Here is a 19,088-nt window from a genome sequence, read left to right as displayed (position 1 = left end):
ATGGAGCACAAATTGAAATGCGGGGCTCACAAAAAAAAAAAAAAAAAAAAAAGGCAGAGTACATGAAAAAAGCCCTCCAGTGTAATAAAGCAGCTGTTGGATCATCTTCCTGACCATGCATGTAAACGTCACATTTTCTTGCAGAGAACAAAAACGTAATCAGCGAAACATTTTTGTTCTATTTGGCGTCGATTTGAGGGAGCTGTTGATTTTCTGACGCACCTTGCACTAGTTCGAGGATGTGTTCACAACTTTAGCTACTTGGTTGTCATCCCCAAGACCTGAACTTTACCCTAACTGTTATCCAAACCTATAGTCTAACCAAACCCAAACCTGATTTTAAGACCAAACAAAAATCCTAACCTCGAGTTTAACCTCAAACTGAATGCACCTCTGACTGGTACTATTCAAGGAAAGATTCTCCCTAACCTTTAAATATGACAATTAATTAATTAAATAATTAATTCATTTAAAAGGGGGAAATTATTTATTTATTTATTTATTTATTTATTTATTTATTTATATAATGAATGAATTAATTCATCATAGCACATTTAAAGCCTGGGATCTACCCGGTAACTCGTGTTTGGATCGCGGGAATGATTGAATTTGGATTTTTAGTTCAGAGGTTCTACGTGCATGAAGAAAACGTTATTAGTATGTTGCAAATTTGCAAAGGCAAGAAAATGCATTATGAAGTTACTTCAGTAGAGTCGTTAAAGAGCAGTAACAAAAACCTTTTATTTATTTTCTTATTTTATTGTTTCCCTCTGTCCTCGTCTTTCACATATTATAGCTTTTTACTGACTTTTATTGGTTGAGTGTAATATTTTTACGGCAGCCAGTTATTTAGCACACTATAAATGTATGCTTTTTAATCTGCTGGGATTCATGAGAGGCAAAAAAAAAAGCCAACATTTCATTATACAACGTTGCATTTCTGCAACTTTCTCAATTTTGGAGATTACGTCTTGTATTTCCCAAGATGGCGGTTAGCGTGAGAAACAAGCTAGCGGTTAGTTGTATTTGTCTCATGACATATATGTAAACGAGCATAGAATTAATTTTTTGCAGGCATTTCATGCAAACTGTGATTCACTTCCATTTCAGATTATGATTTGATTCAATTTCATATTGATTTAGTTGCTAGTTAATTCAGTAAGGGACTGTCACATATTTCATATATGTATATATATTTTTTACGGTATATCGTTTCTAGTCTTCTCACTTCTATTGCGCAAGACGTATTTTTGCAATTTTTTATTGGTATTTTTGAACGCATCCCAAAACTGTTTGGGCGATGTGCGACCCAGTGCGTGGGTCCAAGATGTTTGCGCACAGTCCGTGTCAAAGATCCATTTACTGTCTGGCCTTTTTTGTACGTTTGCCACATGTTGCCATCTGGCAGCAACCTCACGCCAGACGCCGCCGCGCCCCGCAGGCTCTTGGAAGGGAACGCGTGCCCGAAACACTCCATGTTTTGGCTCGGCCGCCCACTAAACTGATTAAGAGCGTCTAAGCGATAAAAACACCAGGCTTGGCAAGAGTGTGTTTGGGAGATAATCGGCACGCGACTCAAGTACTCTGATGTTGTCTGGTGTGTGCCGTCATTGCAGACCCTCAAAAACGTCCTCACGCCCACCCACGTGCCATTTTTTTTTTCCCTTCCCTTGACCGTACAGCATCAAGACAGAGCTAGTTTAAATCACTTAAGCCAATGGAGGCCTCTCGTTTGATGCCGAGGCTTAGCAATGTAGGCTACTCGCTCATCTGCACATTAATAGATGCTCAACTCACCACAGTCGGAGCTAATAAATGCACCTCGCCACGATTTGAAATCGTCCCACAAACGCTATATTTGTAAACAACTTCGATCTGCATAGTTACCAAAATGTCCATTTTAACAACGGTCTTATCAGAAAATGGTTCGCTATCTTGTTTGTCATTCTCCCCCTCGCCGCCTGACCTCCATTCAATGCCCTCTCAAGTCCCGGGACGAGAGCTTGGCAATGAGAAATTAATTGGCAAACAATGCACGGCTCCCCTCTATTATGGTTCTCATCATGTTAGATGATATCAGAGCATTACTGGTTGTCTGGCTGCATAATTGAGACACCGCTTCCATAGCAACTGATGGATAACAACACAAAGAAATAATAACAATAATTCATAGGCTTGGTGTCAGGGCAATCTAATTGGGACTGACTCGGATCCACGAAACATGACTTGACTGATCTTGCCTGCAGGTCCCCGTTCATCACGGGAGGTTCTGGAATGTAACCCGGCGAAGTATAGTGTTGGGGGTTATCAAATATGTTTAGCATCAGTTATTCTTAGTGATCAATCCATCAATTATTCAAGTAATTGCATATAAATTAATTCTGGTGAGTGACGTGGGAGGTAATGAATGAGAGTGTCGGGTTGGCTGTTGTTAGCGCAGGTTAGCTAGGCGTAACTTATGGCCATGAGCATTTTTTTTTGTTTTTTTACCGTTTGTTCAGTAAAGTAATTGAAAGTGGACTCGCAGTTGTGTCCATCCTTGACCCCAACTGTGAAGAGACTACAACTCGTTATAACTAGCGATGCTAGGCTATATTAAATTAGCTTGAATTGTATGGGTTCATAGATATGCTGTTAATTTGGTTATTTTGGGACTTGATCCCAAAACTTTGGACGTTTTCTCTTTTACGTACTTTTTCCTCTTGGTTTGCGCTTTAGCATTGCGCAAGTGTTCGTCAACATTAGTCCGTATATTTTTATAGATGTGGCGCCTTTCGTAGGAGCAAAGGCTGCTTAACAGAATTTCAAGTGGTCATAAAAAATGTACGTGTTTGTGTGTGTGTTGCTGTTTTTCAAATATACGCGTTGGTGAACAGATGGTGCTCGAGGAGTTTCTTCGAAAAATGTCCAAGGGAACAGCCTGATGGATTTTAGTACCATTGTGTGTGACCCCGGCAAATCTAACTTGGAGTGCACTCAAAGTAGAACATCTAAACTGAGATCCCATTAAGCAGACGTTAAACAGAAAGCAAATTGAGGAGGAAAAAAAAAAAAAAAAAAGGTTAATGGATGACATCACACATCAACTATCCAATCTTCTCGGATGTGTTTGAAAGTGCAGGTTGCAGGTGCAACTATGCATAAAGGTCGAAATACTCAAATGAGGAGGTAATTGGGTTCAGCACAAGGCTCACTTTTCCAGTCTAATTCCTCGCTAGCACCGAAAGCCCTTTTCGGGCCCCGTTTGATCTGCGAAACTTTCGGCGAGTCACACATAGCGGATTGGTTAGGTAATGCCGCCTCTTACTCCCGGAGCCGGCTTATCTAATTGCGCGAGCCGAGGGCCTTGGGATAGCAAGCGACGGGGCTAATTAGCTCGCTTTGAAATGAAGCGCAAAGCTCCGTGTGGAGGCGGGCTATGAAGCTCATTTGTTTGTGTGCATTTTTTTTTTTTTTTTAATTATTGTTCTTGTAAATGTTGCCATTAAAGGAGGGTAGAAATGATCAGAGGACTCTCAATGACACAATTAGACAGCATGTGGAGTCTTTTTATCCAATTCCACGGTGGTTGAACCTCGACTGGTCGAACTCAATTTTGTCAAGATTATAAAAAAAATTGCCATTCCAATTTTTCCCATTCCGCCATAGCAGGGGTCACCAATTATATTGTCAGAAGGCCAGAATTTCTCCAGACACTCCCCATGGGGCCCACACACCCAAATAAAAAAATAAAATTAAATAAAAAAAATCTTTGGGGGAATCATGTTATTATTTTGTTACATAACGAGACTTTTTTAGCTTTTATATTTTCAGTAGTTGATTTTTCCACATGATATTTTCTATTTTATCCTCATAATTATGGAATCCAGTCACGGGCCGAATTGGACCGCTTGGCGGGTTGGATGGGGCCCGAGGGCCGCCAGTTGATAATCGTTCCTTATGGGAAGCTTGCATAGATTTCCCAAGGTTCTTTTTTTTCTTTTTTTTTCTGTTGGGATGACGCTTCCCTTTTTTATACCCTCATTTTCATAATAATAATCATAAATAAACTCCGATATGTGCGAATGCCACGGCAATGTGAGAATAACAGTAATTTGGGGGGGGGGGGGGGACATAACTGTCTTGAAGAATCTCTTCTTAATGAGAAGAAGCCTTACGTTTATCTATAATACTAAACAGGTCGTCAGGAAGACAAATCATCTGCTCCAAAATGAGTTTCAGCTTTTGCCCTCAGGCCGACGGTTTAGGGCTCCTCGGAGCTTCAGGTTTCATTTATTCCAACGGCAATTTATTTACTTAACGGCAACTCGCTTTTAGTTTGCTCATGTTTTTAATTACTATTGCTTATATTCACATCTACATGGTGCCCCTTTTTTTTTTTTTTTGCTGCTATTTAAAATACATTTGTGATGAGACAAAAAAAATCTAATTATTACAAAAAATAGCTTTTTCTACATTCTGTCTCACAAGTAACACAAACACATTTTTCTCAATTTCCTACATGGATTATTTGAAATTTCATTTCAATGTCCTCCGATTCTTAAATGACCCATTTACAGTACGTGAGCGCCGCCGGCTCATTTCAATTACAGCCAAATTGACGCCGCTATTTACCGGGAGCCGGATGCGCTCCGTTTGAGGTCGTCATCACTCCTCCTGAAATGTAAATGCGCAATGGCCGTTCATGAATAATGGACTTATTGCAGAGACGCCGGCGGCGGGCACGCACTCGCCGGTGAGATGGATGCTTGTGGAATCTACACGCTGATGTCGTCAATGATGTTAAATGTTTGGGCTTTTTTATTAACGTCCCGGTGATGGGTGGTACTGTCAGGCTCCCCGTGGGATGATGGAGCTTCTTTGTGTGGGGGCTCCATTTGCGTTGTGCAGAGCTGGAGCATGTCTCACTGCGTCGGTCCACGTGAATTCTACCAGGAATTTCATCTTCAATGTCAACTTGTTGGAAACTTCTTAATTAAAGAGATATAGGCTAACAAATATGAGGCTAATTAGACACCGGTTAGCTGATATATGCTACTAATTGGCCTATGGTGTTAGCATTAGCATTTTTTTTTTTTTTATTACAAAAATGCAATTTAATATTACTAATGATATTTTAGGACAATATTACATAATTAAGTCCATGGACTGCACTTTTGTTAAGCGCATTTTGATAAGTTTGTAGCACTCGTGCACGTTTATTGCCATTTACAAGATGGCAGATTGGCTCGGGTAAACAACGTCATTAGGTGGCACCTCCTGGAGTGGCTGTCACAGCCAGGAAATTGGGGGGTCTCGCTTTGTCTCGAGTTTAGATGTCCACAAATAGCCACATCCAGAGATGTGTTTAGACAACACAGCTGGAAGTGTGTTAGCGCTGCCAGCGGGGGTCTGGAGGAGCACTACCAATTTGGCTCACACATTATATATCCGTAGACTCCAATTTAAGAGCTTAATTGTACATCAATGTCGCCGCCATGTTGGATGTGGCAAAGTGGATTTGCCTCATTGTTTTGCTGCAACTGTTTTATCAGTTTAAGCCTACGAAAAAAGTTTTAAGAAGCCTCATGGTGCTCTAACACGTAGTATAATTTTTTGGGTTATTTGTTCTTGACACTGAAATATTTTAAGTATTTAATGTATACCTAACAAAAATTTACCCCCATCACCCCACATATCCCTATCCAGAGTCTTCGTCCTCCGTGATGATCTACATGGACACCACAACCACCAACACAAGGACCACGACTCGTCCCACCACCACCACTGTCACCTTCACATCCGCCAGGACAGGCACCACCAAAATGACCACCACCACTTCACTCACCTCATCAACGGGTCCTGGCGCGCCCCCGAGAGCCCAGACGCCGGTGGGACACCTGGGAACGGGAGACGCCGAACGGTCACCAGCTTCCTCTCGGCTTCCCAACATTAGGGCGGACTACTGTAATCCTCTGGTCATGTTGGACATCACTTGGCCCAAAACCGCGCAGGGTGTGGTTGCCAAGATGCCCTGTCCTCCTGGGACCATAGGTGATGTCTATTTTCTTATACAGCAATAACTTGTTTATCGCGAATAATTGGTTCCAAAAACCACCCGCGATAAGTGAAATCCGCAAAGTACGGTCACCAACAAGAAGTACTGGGCAGGCTAACGAGTTAGCGAAAAGATGCTTATTCGCGATCGTGCTAACACACGAAAACAAACTTCTAAAGCAATGTAAACGAACATTTGGAACAATACTACATTGTCCTAAAGGTTAGACACATGTTTCCTCAATTTAGAAGTTTTATTTTGACTTTTAAATGTTTTTTAATTTGGGGGAAAAAATCCGCGATTTAGTGAAGCCGCGATAAACGAAACGCGAAGTAGCGAGGCATCACTGTATACACCTCATATCGTAAATGTAAGTTTATGATAAACTTCATCGAAATGTTCGAAAACTAGCTACACAATGTTTCAATCTCAGGTTAAGACACAGATGCCCAAAAAATAATCCATCACCAAATGTGGCGATAGCATGGAGGGGCAGAAGTTTGCTGTGCCCCACTGTACTAAGAAAGGAACTAGTTTACTCCCTTGTATTTTTTTTCTCACGCCGCTTAGATTCCCGTCCCCTGGCTTTCATGCATTGGCGTCCAATCCCCCCCTCCATTATCTCATGAAGCCATCAAACATAAGTCTGCCCAAGGTGGACAGGGGAAGGAAATTATATGTCAATCAAAATGGATGCGCTAGCGCGCCTTGTCTGAGCCAAGCGGCTGAGTCCCGAGCGGCCAAGTACGAGCAAGGACACGCAGATGTCACACGACTCGGCTCGCTTTGTTTTCTTTTTGTTTTGCTTCTCCATTTGAATTCATTGCTTACAGAAAGCATTGAAAATGATGAATTTTTTTGTAGATGTTTTAATTTTTACTTTGTCTTTTTTTAATGTTTTTCCATTTTTTTATTATTGTTATTTCGTTTTTGTTTTCTTACCGCTTGTCTTTGGTTCTTTTTTATTTTCAGAATTTTCGTTTTTTCCCTTTCTGCTTCATTCACTTTTTTGTCTCTTTTTGATGACGACACTGTTGCTTTCTCCTTTTTGTTCTTGTGACTTTTCTTTCCTTATAGTTTCATTTCTCCAAATTTGCTTCTTCATGTCTTGCTATTCTTCTTCTTCCCTCAAGCGTTTGGTTTTGATGACAGTCTTGTTATTCCTCCTCCCTCAGGCGTGGCATCCTACTCGTGCGTAGGTCCCGAGGGCTACTGGGACCCCCAGGGGCCCAACTTCACCAACTGCACCTCCCCCTGGGTCAACATCATCAGCCACAAGGTATCCAAACACACTCAAGTGCTGTTAACCCCGTTTAAGAAAGAAACGAAGCAGAATGCAAATCAAAGATACTCCGAGGACCTTAGATTTTCTCGCCTTTTTCCTCCTTTGTTTGGTCTTAATTGGTCAATTAATGTTATTGATTACCTGCAGGGATACCAAGGGATGCGATTGTGTGCGGGCACTCGAGTTTCTAATAAACAGCTCCGTGGTCGACTATCACCGTCAGAGTGAGCAAAATAATTTTTATCGCTTTAGTGCCGAACAAAATATGGCAGAGACAAAGCACCAATGCTCCAAATAACAAACATCTAAAAATATAAATATATTAGACTGAATTTTGGAAGAAACAGCTAGATTTGACATGTTTATTTTCACACAAACTTGTTTTCTCCACTTTTTAGTCAGAAACATTTTTTTTTTTTTGGTGCAACCCTCACTTATTGGAATGACCTGTGAAACATTAGTTAAGCCCCTTCCTGGTTTATCTTTAAAACCGAGTTTTTATTCTTTGTTTTTTTTTTTACTCAGTATTGATTTTGTGTTTTATTTGTCTACTGTTTTTATGTTATATTACTTTTACCTGGTTTGTCTGATTTTTACTTTATTTACAGCACTTTGCATGCAGCTGTGGTTGTTTTTAAAGTGCTCTAGAAATAAAGTTGAATTGAAGTTATCGTTCTACAGCTAATTACTAAAGAAAAAAAATCTTTTTTTCTATTGGAAATCAGAGTTCTGCTTCTGTTGCTGTCACAGAACAAAATACTCTGCCAAGATTCTCTGAAACGGTGTGCAACTCTGCTTAGAAAGTGGCCGCCAGTGAATAAATTAGTAAAGGAGCAGAATACGTTGTAATCATTTAGCTCACTCAAAGCAGATGGCGGTAAATTTAAAATGCATGGACTCAGCGAAAAAAAAAAACCTCGCTCGTATAGCTCCCTTCCTCCCGGAAGCGGCAAGGTTTTTGTATATTACTTTCATAAAGGCACTATCAAGGGAGATCCCTCACTAATAGTTTGCGACTCCATAATTGCGTGTGATATTGCCCCCAGTGTACACACTGCATTAATTGAGTTTACGGAAGCGACGAGTCGGCTAAACGTAAAGGCTAAACAGCATTCATTTGCCGGGGCCACGCGTTTCCATGTCGCCATTTGTCATCCGCAGCTGCCGTCAGGCAATAGCCATTCATCCCCTGCAGGTGCGAAGCCACGCGCGCTTGCCCGCCATCGCTCATTGTTCCGCTGCTTGCTTGGCGTTTCAGTTGAAAGCGGGCGAGACGGCGGCGGTGATTGCCCGGGAACTGGCCGAGCAAACCAAGAGCAACCTGCAGCCCGGCGACATCGTGTACACGGTGAGGGCCATGGTGCAGCTGGTGGATCTCCTCGATGTCCAGTTGCGCAACCTCACGCCGGGCGGGAAGGACAGCGCGGCGCGGAGTCTCAACAAGGTATTCCGACTTGTCTTGTTTTGATACACTGGCCGCACTCTGATTTATTTTCCTTAGTGGGGAGGGGGTATGGGGGGGGTGGGCATGGGATGGCCAGATATCTCAGGGGGTCTGCAAAACAGAAAATGCTTCTAAACATTCAATATATCTTCCCGACGGGGGACGGGAGGAAGTATGGAAAATAATTCCCGGAAAATACCCAAAAATATCTGGCCTGGCATCTTGGGAAACATATTTCAGTTGGGCGGGGCAGTTCCCCCGCGGCCCCCCCCTCTAGCTCCGTCTGTGGTCTGTCACATTGCTGACAATGCCGCAACCGGTGTGGGATCAGTTCCAGTGTCCCATTGATGACAAAGAAAATCAGGACTGTTCTCCCTCGTTGGTATTCCACCCCAGAAGCAGTAGCGAAGCGTTCCTATCGTTGGCCCACGCTTGCCATTATGGCCCGTTGATCCTTTGCATCGATTGGTCGTAGAGCCCGGCCGTAATCACTGCGTAGCTGCTGAGTGGCAAAAAAAAGCGAATTGCAATCGGCAGTGAAATTCAAATTGTCCGCCGTTAATTTGCTTGGGCGGCTTCGCTCGGAACAACACCTGTTCCGGACTCCAGACACAGATGTCCCGATTGAGATTTTTAGCATCAGCGTAGGCAGGAATGAGGATTTTTATCGCAGCCCGAGTCTCATTCTGCTCTGTTGCTAATGGAATGATGAGCAAACGACCCCAAAAAAAAGTCGATTGGCTTTTGAATGGCTTTGATTCATACACTGTACATTTCATTGGCAAACCTATTTAGCGGATGGAAACCCTCCAGGCTTAAAGACTTGTGAGCGTAAGTCAGTGGGGGATGTCTGGTTGGCAACTTGGGTTCCGTCTGTGAAGTTCCACCAGTTGATGCATGATGCATGGTGATGAATTTCTTCCGCTCGCCTGACAGACTTGACTTGCTCTGCTTACAATTGCCTTTTTCTCTGCTTGACAGCTGCAGAAAAGAGAGCGCTCCTGCCGCTTTTATGTTCAGGTATGTGCTTTTTTTTTTTTCCACTTGTCATCCGTGTTGCCGGTCAATTTCATCTGGAATTTTCCTCCAATGCGTTTTCTTGGTCGGTGTCATCGAAAGTATACAGCATAGATTGATAATATCTGATTTGTAGTATCTAATTTATATTTTACGGCCATTTAAGTGCAGTTGGATAATTGACACACTTGACGATCTCTTGTGACATAGCAGTTGGGAATCGATGCTTTCATTTTTTTTTTTTTGACAGACTGATATGTCTCGCTAAACTCTATAAATTTGGTATGAATGGATTCCCTTTTCAATTTCATATCAGTTCAAATGATTTCATTTTTGTAGAGCTTTAGCGCCATTGATTTATTCGTCCAAGGTAACTCTCTAAAACCAAAGGGACCGACTTGAGTAAGTAAGTCAACTCCGAAGTCAGCGAAAGTCCTGACATGTTTTGATTGGTCTTGATACATAATGAATGAGTGTCCCAATTTTGGGAAACCGTCTCGATCGCAACACTCAGCTATTTTGCAAGGCCGCTGGCAGATTGCGTGATTTGCTCCCCGCGGATGAAATTTTTGCTGTCATCGTTTTTTTTTATTTATTTTTTTTATTTTAGTTAGTAGATTACAGTTAAAGTTGTGCTTATTTATTGTGAAACAAAATGACAGCATATTGGTATTTATTAGGGAATAATTAATTAATTAATTAACCAAAATGTTTCATTTTTTTATGATATTTTTAATTGTTTTATTTTATGTAGCTAATTGAATCTGGTCCCATTTTATTTTTTGAGTTTTCAGTTCAAACTTTGTCTTCTCATGACAGACATGCCCACCAAATGTCACGTTACCAAGTAAAAGCCGCTTCAAGGCCTGAAATTTTAAAAAATCTCAAAATGCGCTACCAACAGTCATCAAAGCTCTGCGCTCCAAATTCATGTCGGAAATGACCCTAAAATGGCCGCTTTGAATCAAAATGGCAGACATTTTCTGTGTTTCGCTCTTTTTTTCTTTTTTTTGGTGGGCTTACTCATAATAGACATGCCTACCAAATTCCATGCTGCTGAATGAAGCTAGCTTCCGGGGCTGAATTTTAAACCCATTGCAGAAAGCCGCGTGTGATTTCTCAGGCCGTGTATCACAGCCAATTTAATCCCAGTGAACATGACGCTTTGACAACAGAGCACATAATGATCACCTCACCGTGTTGTGTAGGAAAGCGCCCCTTTGATTGCTAGCAAACGCGGTGAAAATGGCGCCTGGAGGATATATTAATGGCGTCCAATTACGACGATTACGTCCGTCCGTGTTTTAGCGAGCACCTCCGAAAGCTTTCTTCCGTTTAGTCGCCTTGACGGGGAAGTTGAGGCTGCGGGCAAATTCCGCCGCAGAAGATGAAAAACATCTCATGCCTTAGTAGGAACCAAGCGAGTGTGACTTTGTAGGACCCAGGGAGGATTTTGAAGCCCCTCATTAAAGCGATACCTTTGTTGGCGAGGATGACCAGGGGGAGTGTCACGGCGGGGCGGCGTGACCTTCCAGGGAGGCTCGATGATAAAAGAAACGCGCCGCCACCGCACCTCCCGTGAGTCAATTTGTCGGAAGATGAAGATATCCTCGTAAACAGAAATCTCGTCTGGCTTGCAATGTGAGAGTTCTGGCTGATTAATCGGAGTCTTAAAAGTCTTTTTTTTTTTTTTTAATTCCCGTCGGTATGGTGTCGCCGTTCATAACGTATTTATTTGACAGTGGATTTTACACCACATTAGCATAGTTATCCAGTATATCAATGGAGATATTTCCATGAAAGATGTGACGTGGAAATAAAAAGCTCCGACAGCGGATTCTTTGTTTTGTTTCTTAGTGGGGCGTTGAATCACTTGACATTGTGAAATCACGTCAAAATTGAGAATTCTGGGTAAATTGTATCCGGGGAAAAAAAAAAAAAGTGGCACTGAGCAGCAGCAAATTTGGCTAGAATGTCGTCCATAAAAAGATCTACAAAAAATCCGTTTGAAACTCATTTTAAAATAAAATAAAAAGAAATAAATCAACCCTCTAAAATGAATTCCGAAATGGAAAAAAACAACTCTCAAGGACTCATCCTGTACAATGAGTCACAAGTCTGCCATTTTAGTTTGAAGTCATGATTTTGAAAGTAATTTTAGCCATTTTGAGGGCACCGTTTAAGAAAACTTTCCCCCCATAGTTAGCGACACTCAGTAACATGTCATTTGGAAAAACACAAGTACACTCCGGGGGGGAAAAAATCAGCAGGAAGTCTGCTGGTCACAGCCATTTTGGGCACATTTAGTTTTTTCCTGGGGGTTCTTCAATCAAGACCCTTTTCCAGAAGATTTCAACATTCCGAAACGTTTGAGTTTCCATCATATGGCATCAAACTTAGTAACCTGACCTCAATGGCACTCGCTCATCTTAAAGCCGAGAGCATCTCCGGTGTTGCCACGGCGATAATCCAGACAGCCTCTCGTAAAGCAGAACAGGTAAAACCAAGGCTCAGGCGCTGTCTCGTCCAATTTAAGAGGACAAGGGCCAATACGTTTACCCTCCCCTTTTTTTGTCTTCTTCTCGTTCCCTGTCCCTGTCAGAAATCGAGGATCCAACATCGGGGGAGGGGGGGGAGCGTTCCAGGGGGGTTGTAAGGGGAAGAGGATCAGAAATCAATTCCCCAGACCCCTGAGTTCATTTCATCAATCAGCGCGGCGCAGATAGGAGAGAACACAGCCCAGGACAACCTGGAGCGGCGCCAGGCAACTGCCTAATGTCTGTCTCATTTAAATGGGGCGCGCATTGCAGCGCTTCAAACCAGCTCATCAATCTTTTACTTCGACGTGAGCATTTGCTCAAACTAAATATGATGCTCAGACATCTTTTCAGGGACATGATGATGATTCATAACAAATTCGAAGCGACAGATATGCAACAGAATTAGTTCTTTGTCAGTGAATTATAGTTATCTTTATTAAATGGATTTATATTGATTTCATTTGACATATTTACTGCTTTAGGTCTAATTGTTATTGTTTTTATTTGTTCTTATTTTAATTGTATATTTCGGCTGTATTGTAAACCTATTTGGATTGTATTTTGTTTTAATTCATCTGAATGTTCTAAAATTATAACTATAAAATAATGACACAATACATTTATATACTTTTAAAATTGTACACAAACTCACTTATATTTATTTTACTTTATTTATTGTATTATATTTAATTCATTTAAATGTTCTAAAATTATAACTATAAAATAATGAAACAATACATTTATTATATACTTTTAAAATTGTACACAAACTAACTTATATTTATTGTATTATATTTAATTCATTTCAATGTTTTTTATTTGAATTGAAGCAAATACAATTGAAGCAAATCAATTAATATTCAATTTACTGAATCAAACTGGCAATGTCCGGTCTTAATGAAAATGCTGTTTGCGTAGCCGTAACCATTACGCAATGCGGTAAATTTTATGCATGGCAACCAACACAAACTTGCGCTGTGCGTACATCATCTCCCATCTCAGGTATTTTTACTATTTTCTCTTGTGGAGAACAAAGGCGAGACAAATGTCAGATGCCTGAAGGGGCGGTATTGAAAAAAAAAAGCTTCTTTAATTGAGAACAACTCAACCTGCGCCTCTCGCACATAAGGTGTGATTGCAGCAAATGATGAATCATTACATCCGAATTGCAAAGGTGAGAGAGAGAGAAAGAGAGCGAGACAGAGAGAGAGGGAGGCATAAAATACAATTAGGAGGTTTTTAGACATAGAAATGTATGATTTTAAAATATAAAGGCCTCCTTTCTAATAAATTCTCCAACCTCTAATATGCATTTTATTTAATTAAAAAAAAATGTTGTGATCTATGTAAATTAAACTCGATACTGATAAGATTCTAATTTAAAATGAGGACCTTGTAAAATAATAATGATAATAATAAATGCCTACCTTTTATTTTATGCGACAGGTAAATGAAATGATTCAAACTGTAATCCTCCTCTCGAATAAACATCTTACCTACCATAAATGCAGTGAATTGTCTTGTACAGACTTTCGATTTTTTAAAACACTTTGGTGACAAAATCACTCCGGGCTGTTTTCGTTCACTGTTTTGATCAGGCAATCATTTGGACTATTCTGCTTATTGCCTTTGACTTCATCACCGTTTTCAGCGTCGCTTCCCAAAGTAGCTTTCATAATGATCTTTATTTGAAAAAAAAAAAAAGTTCATTAAATGAATCCTTCCCCTCTTGAGCGTGCACTAAGTCGTTTTTGAAGATGAGCAAAGGGAACGGCAGAGTCCTTTCTTCCCATCGCGTACAGTCGGTCTCCGCATTTGAATCAACGGCGTGCTCCGAACCAATTAGCATTCAATACTCGGATAACGCCATTGGCATTTTTCAATCTTTAATGGCTCTTAATTTTTCATCTTGTCTTGCAAATGTTCCGGTTTGTTCCTCCGCTTTACCCGCGCCAGTATTGTTGTCGGCGGATTAAAGCGGGCTGTAATGGCCGCTCGCCGACGTTAACGAGCGGCAGAGGCTCGCACTGGATAGTTACGCTAGTGGTAAATAGTCGCTACATCCGCGCAGCAACGTCGCGGCATTTTTCACCCGAGTGCTTTTTATGTGACGGGAATGTCGGCACGGAAGAAAATCCATCACGGCTATTAAAGACTCCCACCTACAGTTTCGCAGGAATTCTTGTGAGCGGCCTTTGCTTCATTTACACCGTTTGTTTTGTATTTAATGCAGAACAGAGTGTGTACAATGATACTGCCCCCGGTGGCCAAGGCAGGAAGTAATGATGCTCAACTGTTTATTTAGTTACAATCAAATTGTCACTTGTCTAATTCAGTCTTCACTGCTATAAATATAAAAGTTTCTCGGGTATGAACTTCTGAAATTCCACACTCGCAGGCCATGGTGGAGACGGTGAACAATCTGCTCCAGCCGCAAACTCAGGCGGCGTGGCGTGAACTGAGCACGGGCGAGCAGCTGCGCGCCGCTACCACCCTCCTGGACACGGTCGAGCAGGGAGCCTTCGTTCTCGCCGACAACCTACTCAAGACCGACATCGTGCAGGAGAACACTGACAACATACGTGAGTATATTATTAGCCTGCAAATTTGTCATCTGCATCATAAAAGTAAATGCTTCACCTCCGATCGGTCTTCTTGTAGACGCCTGATTATTTTCTCATTATTTTCCATGTTTGTAACGACGAGCATAGGTGCATAGGTGTCAAACTCAAGGCCCTAGGGCCAGATGCGGCCCATCACGTCATTTTATGGGGCCCGCGAAGACAAATTGTCAATACGAAAATTGCAAATTGTCTTCACTTTTAGAAAAAAATGCTGGGAATTATTAGTACCATTCATCTTTTTAAAATATATTAAAAAAAAACGTTTTTAATTGTCTCTGATTTCAAAACTAGTTATAATGGCCCTCCGAAGCAAACTATGACTATGATGTGGCCCGCGACAAAATTTTTTTGACACCCCTTGATGCTAACATTACGTACGTCTGCCTCAAATAAACTCCAATTTTCAATATTGTGATAATGAGGACAAGCGTTTCCTCAAATATTTGACTCGTTGTCCAAATTATTTGCCGAGTATGTCATACACTCATAAAACATAAATGTCACGTCATCAGGTGTTATTATGAGGACCAGTACACGCTAAAAATATTTCCTCAAACATTCCAAGCCCCAATTAGTCACCGGGTGTTACTTCTAATTCCACTCCAGCCGAATAAACGTCTCTGTCTAATAGAATATCGTATCTCACTGTGAGTGATCATTTCCTCGGTGAAAATAATACTTTGTAAGTTTCAACCTAGAATCTTCGAGCGAGGGTAAATTAGCATCACCTACCGAGTTTTAAGCCCCCCGCTACCATGGCAACCTAAAAATATAAAATATAGGTCTTGTGGCTCGTAAGGAAGCGGCAGTGAGGCGAATTAATAAAATTGATTTTATTATATCCGCCGCACAATTCATCTGGGTATTAGGGCGAATCCAGGCTCGTTCCGAAGGTGAACGAGACGACAGCGGCTCCACCCGGGGGAGACTTTACAGCTCGCGGCAGTACGCTTGTTAATTACGCGCCGGCGACATGTTTACTAGGCCTCGCCTCTCTTGTTTGCGCTGTACCGCGCCTTCTATAACCAGAATAAGGTGGCCCAGTTAAGCATGGTGATGACTGGGACTCGTTATCGATCCCCTTTTTAGAAACGGACGTCCTTTGTCTGCCTCTTTGGTGTGCTTATCTCGCCCACAGATTCCTACAGATTAGCGTTAGCCCTAAAGCATTTTTACGTAACTGCGAGGGAGCTGGTGCCGAACAGAGACGCTTCCAAAAGTCGCAAGTGGAAGGCATAGATTTGAGAAAATTGTTAAGTCTCAATGTCCTATATTACAAATAGACGCCAACCTCCCTCAAGTTGATTTCATTATCGGTATTCATGATGATCAATGTTCTGGGTTGCCTTATATAATTGATGGTTAATTGTGTGTATAGAATTGGAGGTTGCACGGATGAGCACCGACGGAAATTTGCCTGACCTGAAATTTCCTCAAACGGGCGGACAGGGCAGCTCCATCCAACTGTCGGCCAACACGCTAAAGCAGCATGGAAGAAACGGCAAGTACCTTTAGCCTGTTTTATCCTTTTTTCGATTATATCCTGCCCTATCAAATTGTTTTCTTCTACTCTATTTTACTGAATTCTAATAGATGTTATCATGGCAAATGATTTTTTCACTTGGGGACGTTGATAGTTAGATCTGCTGAGCACAGAACAAAAGGGTTCAAAGATTGACCCTTGAGGAACCCCACTTGCCATTAAGGTTGTGAAGGGCACATACAGTTTACACATGGAAAAAGAAACTTTACACTCACATTCATAATACTTTGAGCAACTACATTTATAAATAGCGTGGCGTAGCAGCAGACCAACACAATCTTTCCTTTTAGTCACCTTTGTTGTCCGGTAATTATACAGAACGTACACGGAGGCACGGCACTGAACACATGTGGTTCACCTGCCTCTAATGGTGTGTAAATGAGGTGCTTACATACAGCAAGAACAATGGCATTTTTAGAATGCATTCAATGCAAATGCGGTCGCCACTCAGCGGGATGGGAAAAAAAATAAAAAGCCGTCGTTCTCGCGGGCCGGCGGGATATATTTCCCGCCGCCATCCAGTGTTATATGACCTAAATTGTTTTCCTTTCATCTAGCCGAGCGATCGAAGTCACGGCGGGGGGTAACTTTGCCGTTGAAAAGTGAGACATAGGAAGGAGGTGGAGAGTGAATATGAATGAGCACGGGAAGCGATGATCAACAAGGAAAATGTCTCTCTTTGTCATCTGAGCCAATGTATGAGTGGCCGCCGCAACGTGCAATTTTCAGCAATTGTTTGTTGATGCGAGAATGTTTTCCATTTTTTTTTTGTTGTTGTCGCCACATAGAATTGCTTCGGTTACCCTGGTCTTATTGTGAGCAGTTTAACCATACATCTCTTTCAATTCTGGTGTTAACAAAGCTTCCTTTCAGGGATACGAATGGGAATCATGACGAGCTCATGGGTCGCGTTATCGGTTGTCTGGGGATTTTGATTCAAATTCTACTTTGCAAATGGTGGAGGACAAAAAAATGTATCTTTGTCCTGCAGTATGTTTTTTTATCTCGCTAACATTCTATTATGGTGCGGCCGCAGCTGGGATGCGGTGGCGCCGAGACCTCGCTAATTGGCGGCGTTGAGTTTTAGAAAATGTCTGTTTTATTCCCAAAGTGCGGTGCGTAATTGTCGCGATTGTTCTCGGCCTCCCTCACAGGCGAGATCCGCATCGCTTTCGTGCTCTACAAGCACATCGGCGTGTACTTGTCCACGGAGAACGCCAGCATGAAGTTGGGCAGCGACGCCATGGCGACCAATTATTCTGTCATAGTTAACTCGCCGGTGATCACGGCTACCATCAACAAGGACGCCAATAAAGTCTACCTCTCCGACCCGGTCATCTTTACCATAAGACACCTGCAGGTATGCGAGAAGAAAGAGAACTTAACATAAAGAGAATTCAAAACAAAACATCAGTTGTCCACTCTGACTCCCACAGCAATCTGAGGAGAACTTTAACCCCAACTGTTCATTCTGGAGCTACTCCAAGCGAACCATGACGGGCTACTGGTCAACGCAGGACTGTCGCTTGCTAGGCAACAACAGGACGCACACCACCTGCTCCTGCACCCATCTCACTAACTTCGCCGTCCTCATGGCCCACGTGGATGTTAAGGTAGGATGCTGGTAAAACCTGTTCGGGTTTTGGATTTTATTCATGACATCACAAAAGATTGGAAACCAACCAACCTATTTCGGGCCTCATTTTAATCATAATGTCGGGATAAATCAAAGTGTGGCACGATGAAAAGGAAATCATCTTGAAGCCCAACGCGTAACTCCACTTGTACGGACTTGAAATACAGCCAGGTATCATGTGACCCGGGCTACCGATTTATGACGGTCGGAACAGCTGTCGGGATGGCATCCGTGTCCCGTACCGTCATTGCCCACCTTTTGCCGTCCTCACCCTCTTGTCATCGACGCTTCCAATGTACGCGCAAACAAAGGCAACCTTGACTGTCCTTTGGCGTCGCCGCTTCGCTTCACCGCCGCCGCGGTGGAGGTACTCGGGCGACGACATTGATGGATGCTCCCCAAATATCACCCTCTCCATCATCCGCTGGGATGTGCCACTGATTTAGACTTACTGGTTCGTCGAGAACAGTGGCACTTTGTGGTTAGCTCCGTGCCCCCCCCCCCTCCCCCCCCCCCTCGGGCTTCATCCTGCCTACTCTATATTTCTTGAGAGTCAATTTCAAAGAGCCGCTGTCACAAATGGTCACAAATGGAGCATTTGAATTTCAAAAGTAGCCGTATTAGAAGGGTTTTAAAGAAGGTTGTTCAGAGCGGCGCCGAGTGGGAAAAGGAAGCTTTTGCTGTTTGACATTGATAGCGTTTTTCCCTAAAATAGTGGATAGGCCAATGACATCACCCATGATTGATTTGAATCGGAACCAAGGAAACTTATTTACTCGAGTATGAGTCGGCCACTGAAATGTAAACGCCACCCTGCAAGAGACAATCACAATCAGTTCCTCAAATAGTGTCTGTTCCTCGAATAGACCCCAAGTAGTCGTTGAAAAATAAATTCCTCCCTCCAATAGATAGCGCCCAGGTTATATTTGCGGTTGGATAAAAAGAGGGCTGTTCAAAGCAGT

At 42.3% G+C, this 19,088-nt stretch overlaps 1 protein-coding gene across 19 annotated transcripts in view; it reads left to right on the top strand.

The window, feature by feature from the left end:
• The window catches only part of LOC125977602 (adhesion G protein-coupled receptor L3), a 99,751-nt gene that overhangs the window by 59,736 nt on the left and 20,927 nt on the right, over positions 1-19,088 (top strand). For all 19 annotated transcript variants that reach the window (XM_049734411.1, XM_049734388.1, XM_049734440.1 and 16 more), the window contains exons 9-16: positions 5,689-6,033; positions 7,213-7,316; positions 8,581-8,766; positions 9,748-9,786; positions 14,722-14,905; positions 16,326-16,448; positions 17,645-17,850; positions 17,927-18,103. In XM_049734411.1, coding sequence (XP_049590368.1) covers positions 5,689-6,033; positions 7,213-7,316; positions 8,581-8,766; positions 9,748-9,786; positions 14,722-14,905; positions 16,326-16,448; positions 17,645-17,850; positions 17,927-18,103 — 1,364 coding nt within the window. The remainder of the gene's footprint in view (positions 1-5,688; positions 6,034-7,212; positions 7,317-8,580; positions 8,767-9,747; positions 9,787-14,721; positions 14,906-16,325; positions 16,449-17,644; positions 17,851-17,926; positions 18,104-19,088) is intronic.

This window comes from Syngnathus scovelli, chromosome 1 (assembly GCF_024217435.2).
Source record: "Syngnathus scovelli strain Florida chromosome 1, RoL_Ssco_1.2, whole genome shotgun sequence".
Lineage (NCBI taxonomy): Eukaryota > Metazoa > Chordata > Actinopteri > Syngnathiformes > Syngnathidae > Syngnathus > Syngnathus scovelli.
This window is presented reverse-complemented; position numbering and strand designations above follow the sequence as displayed.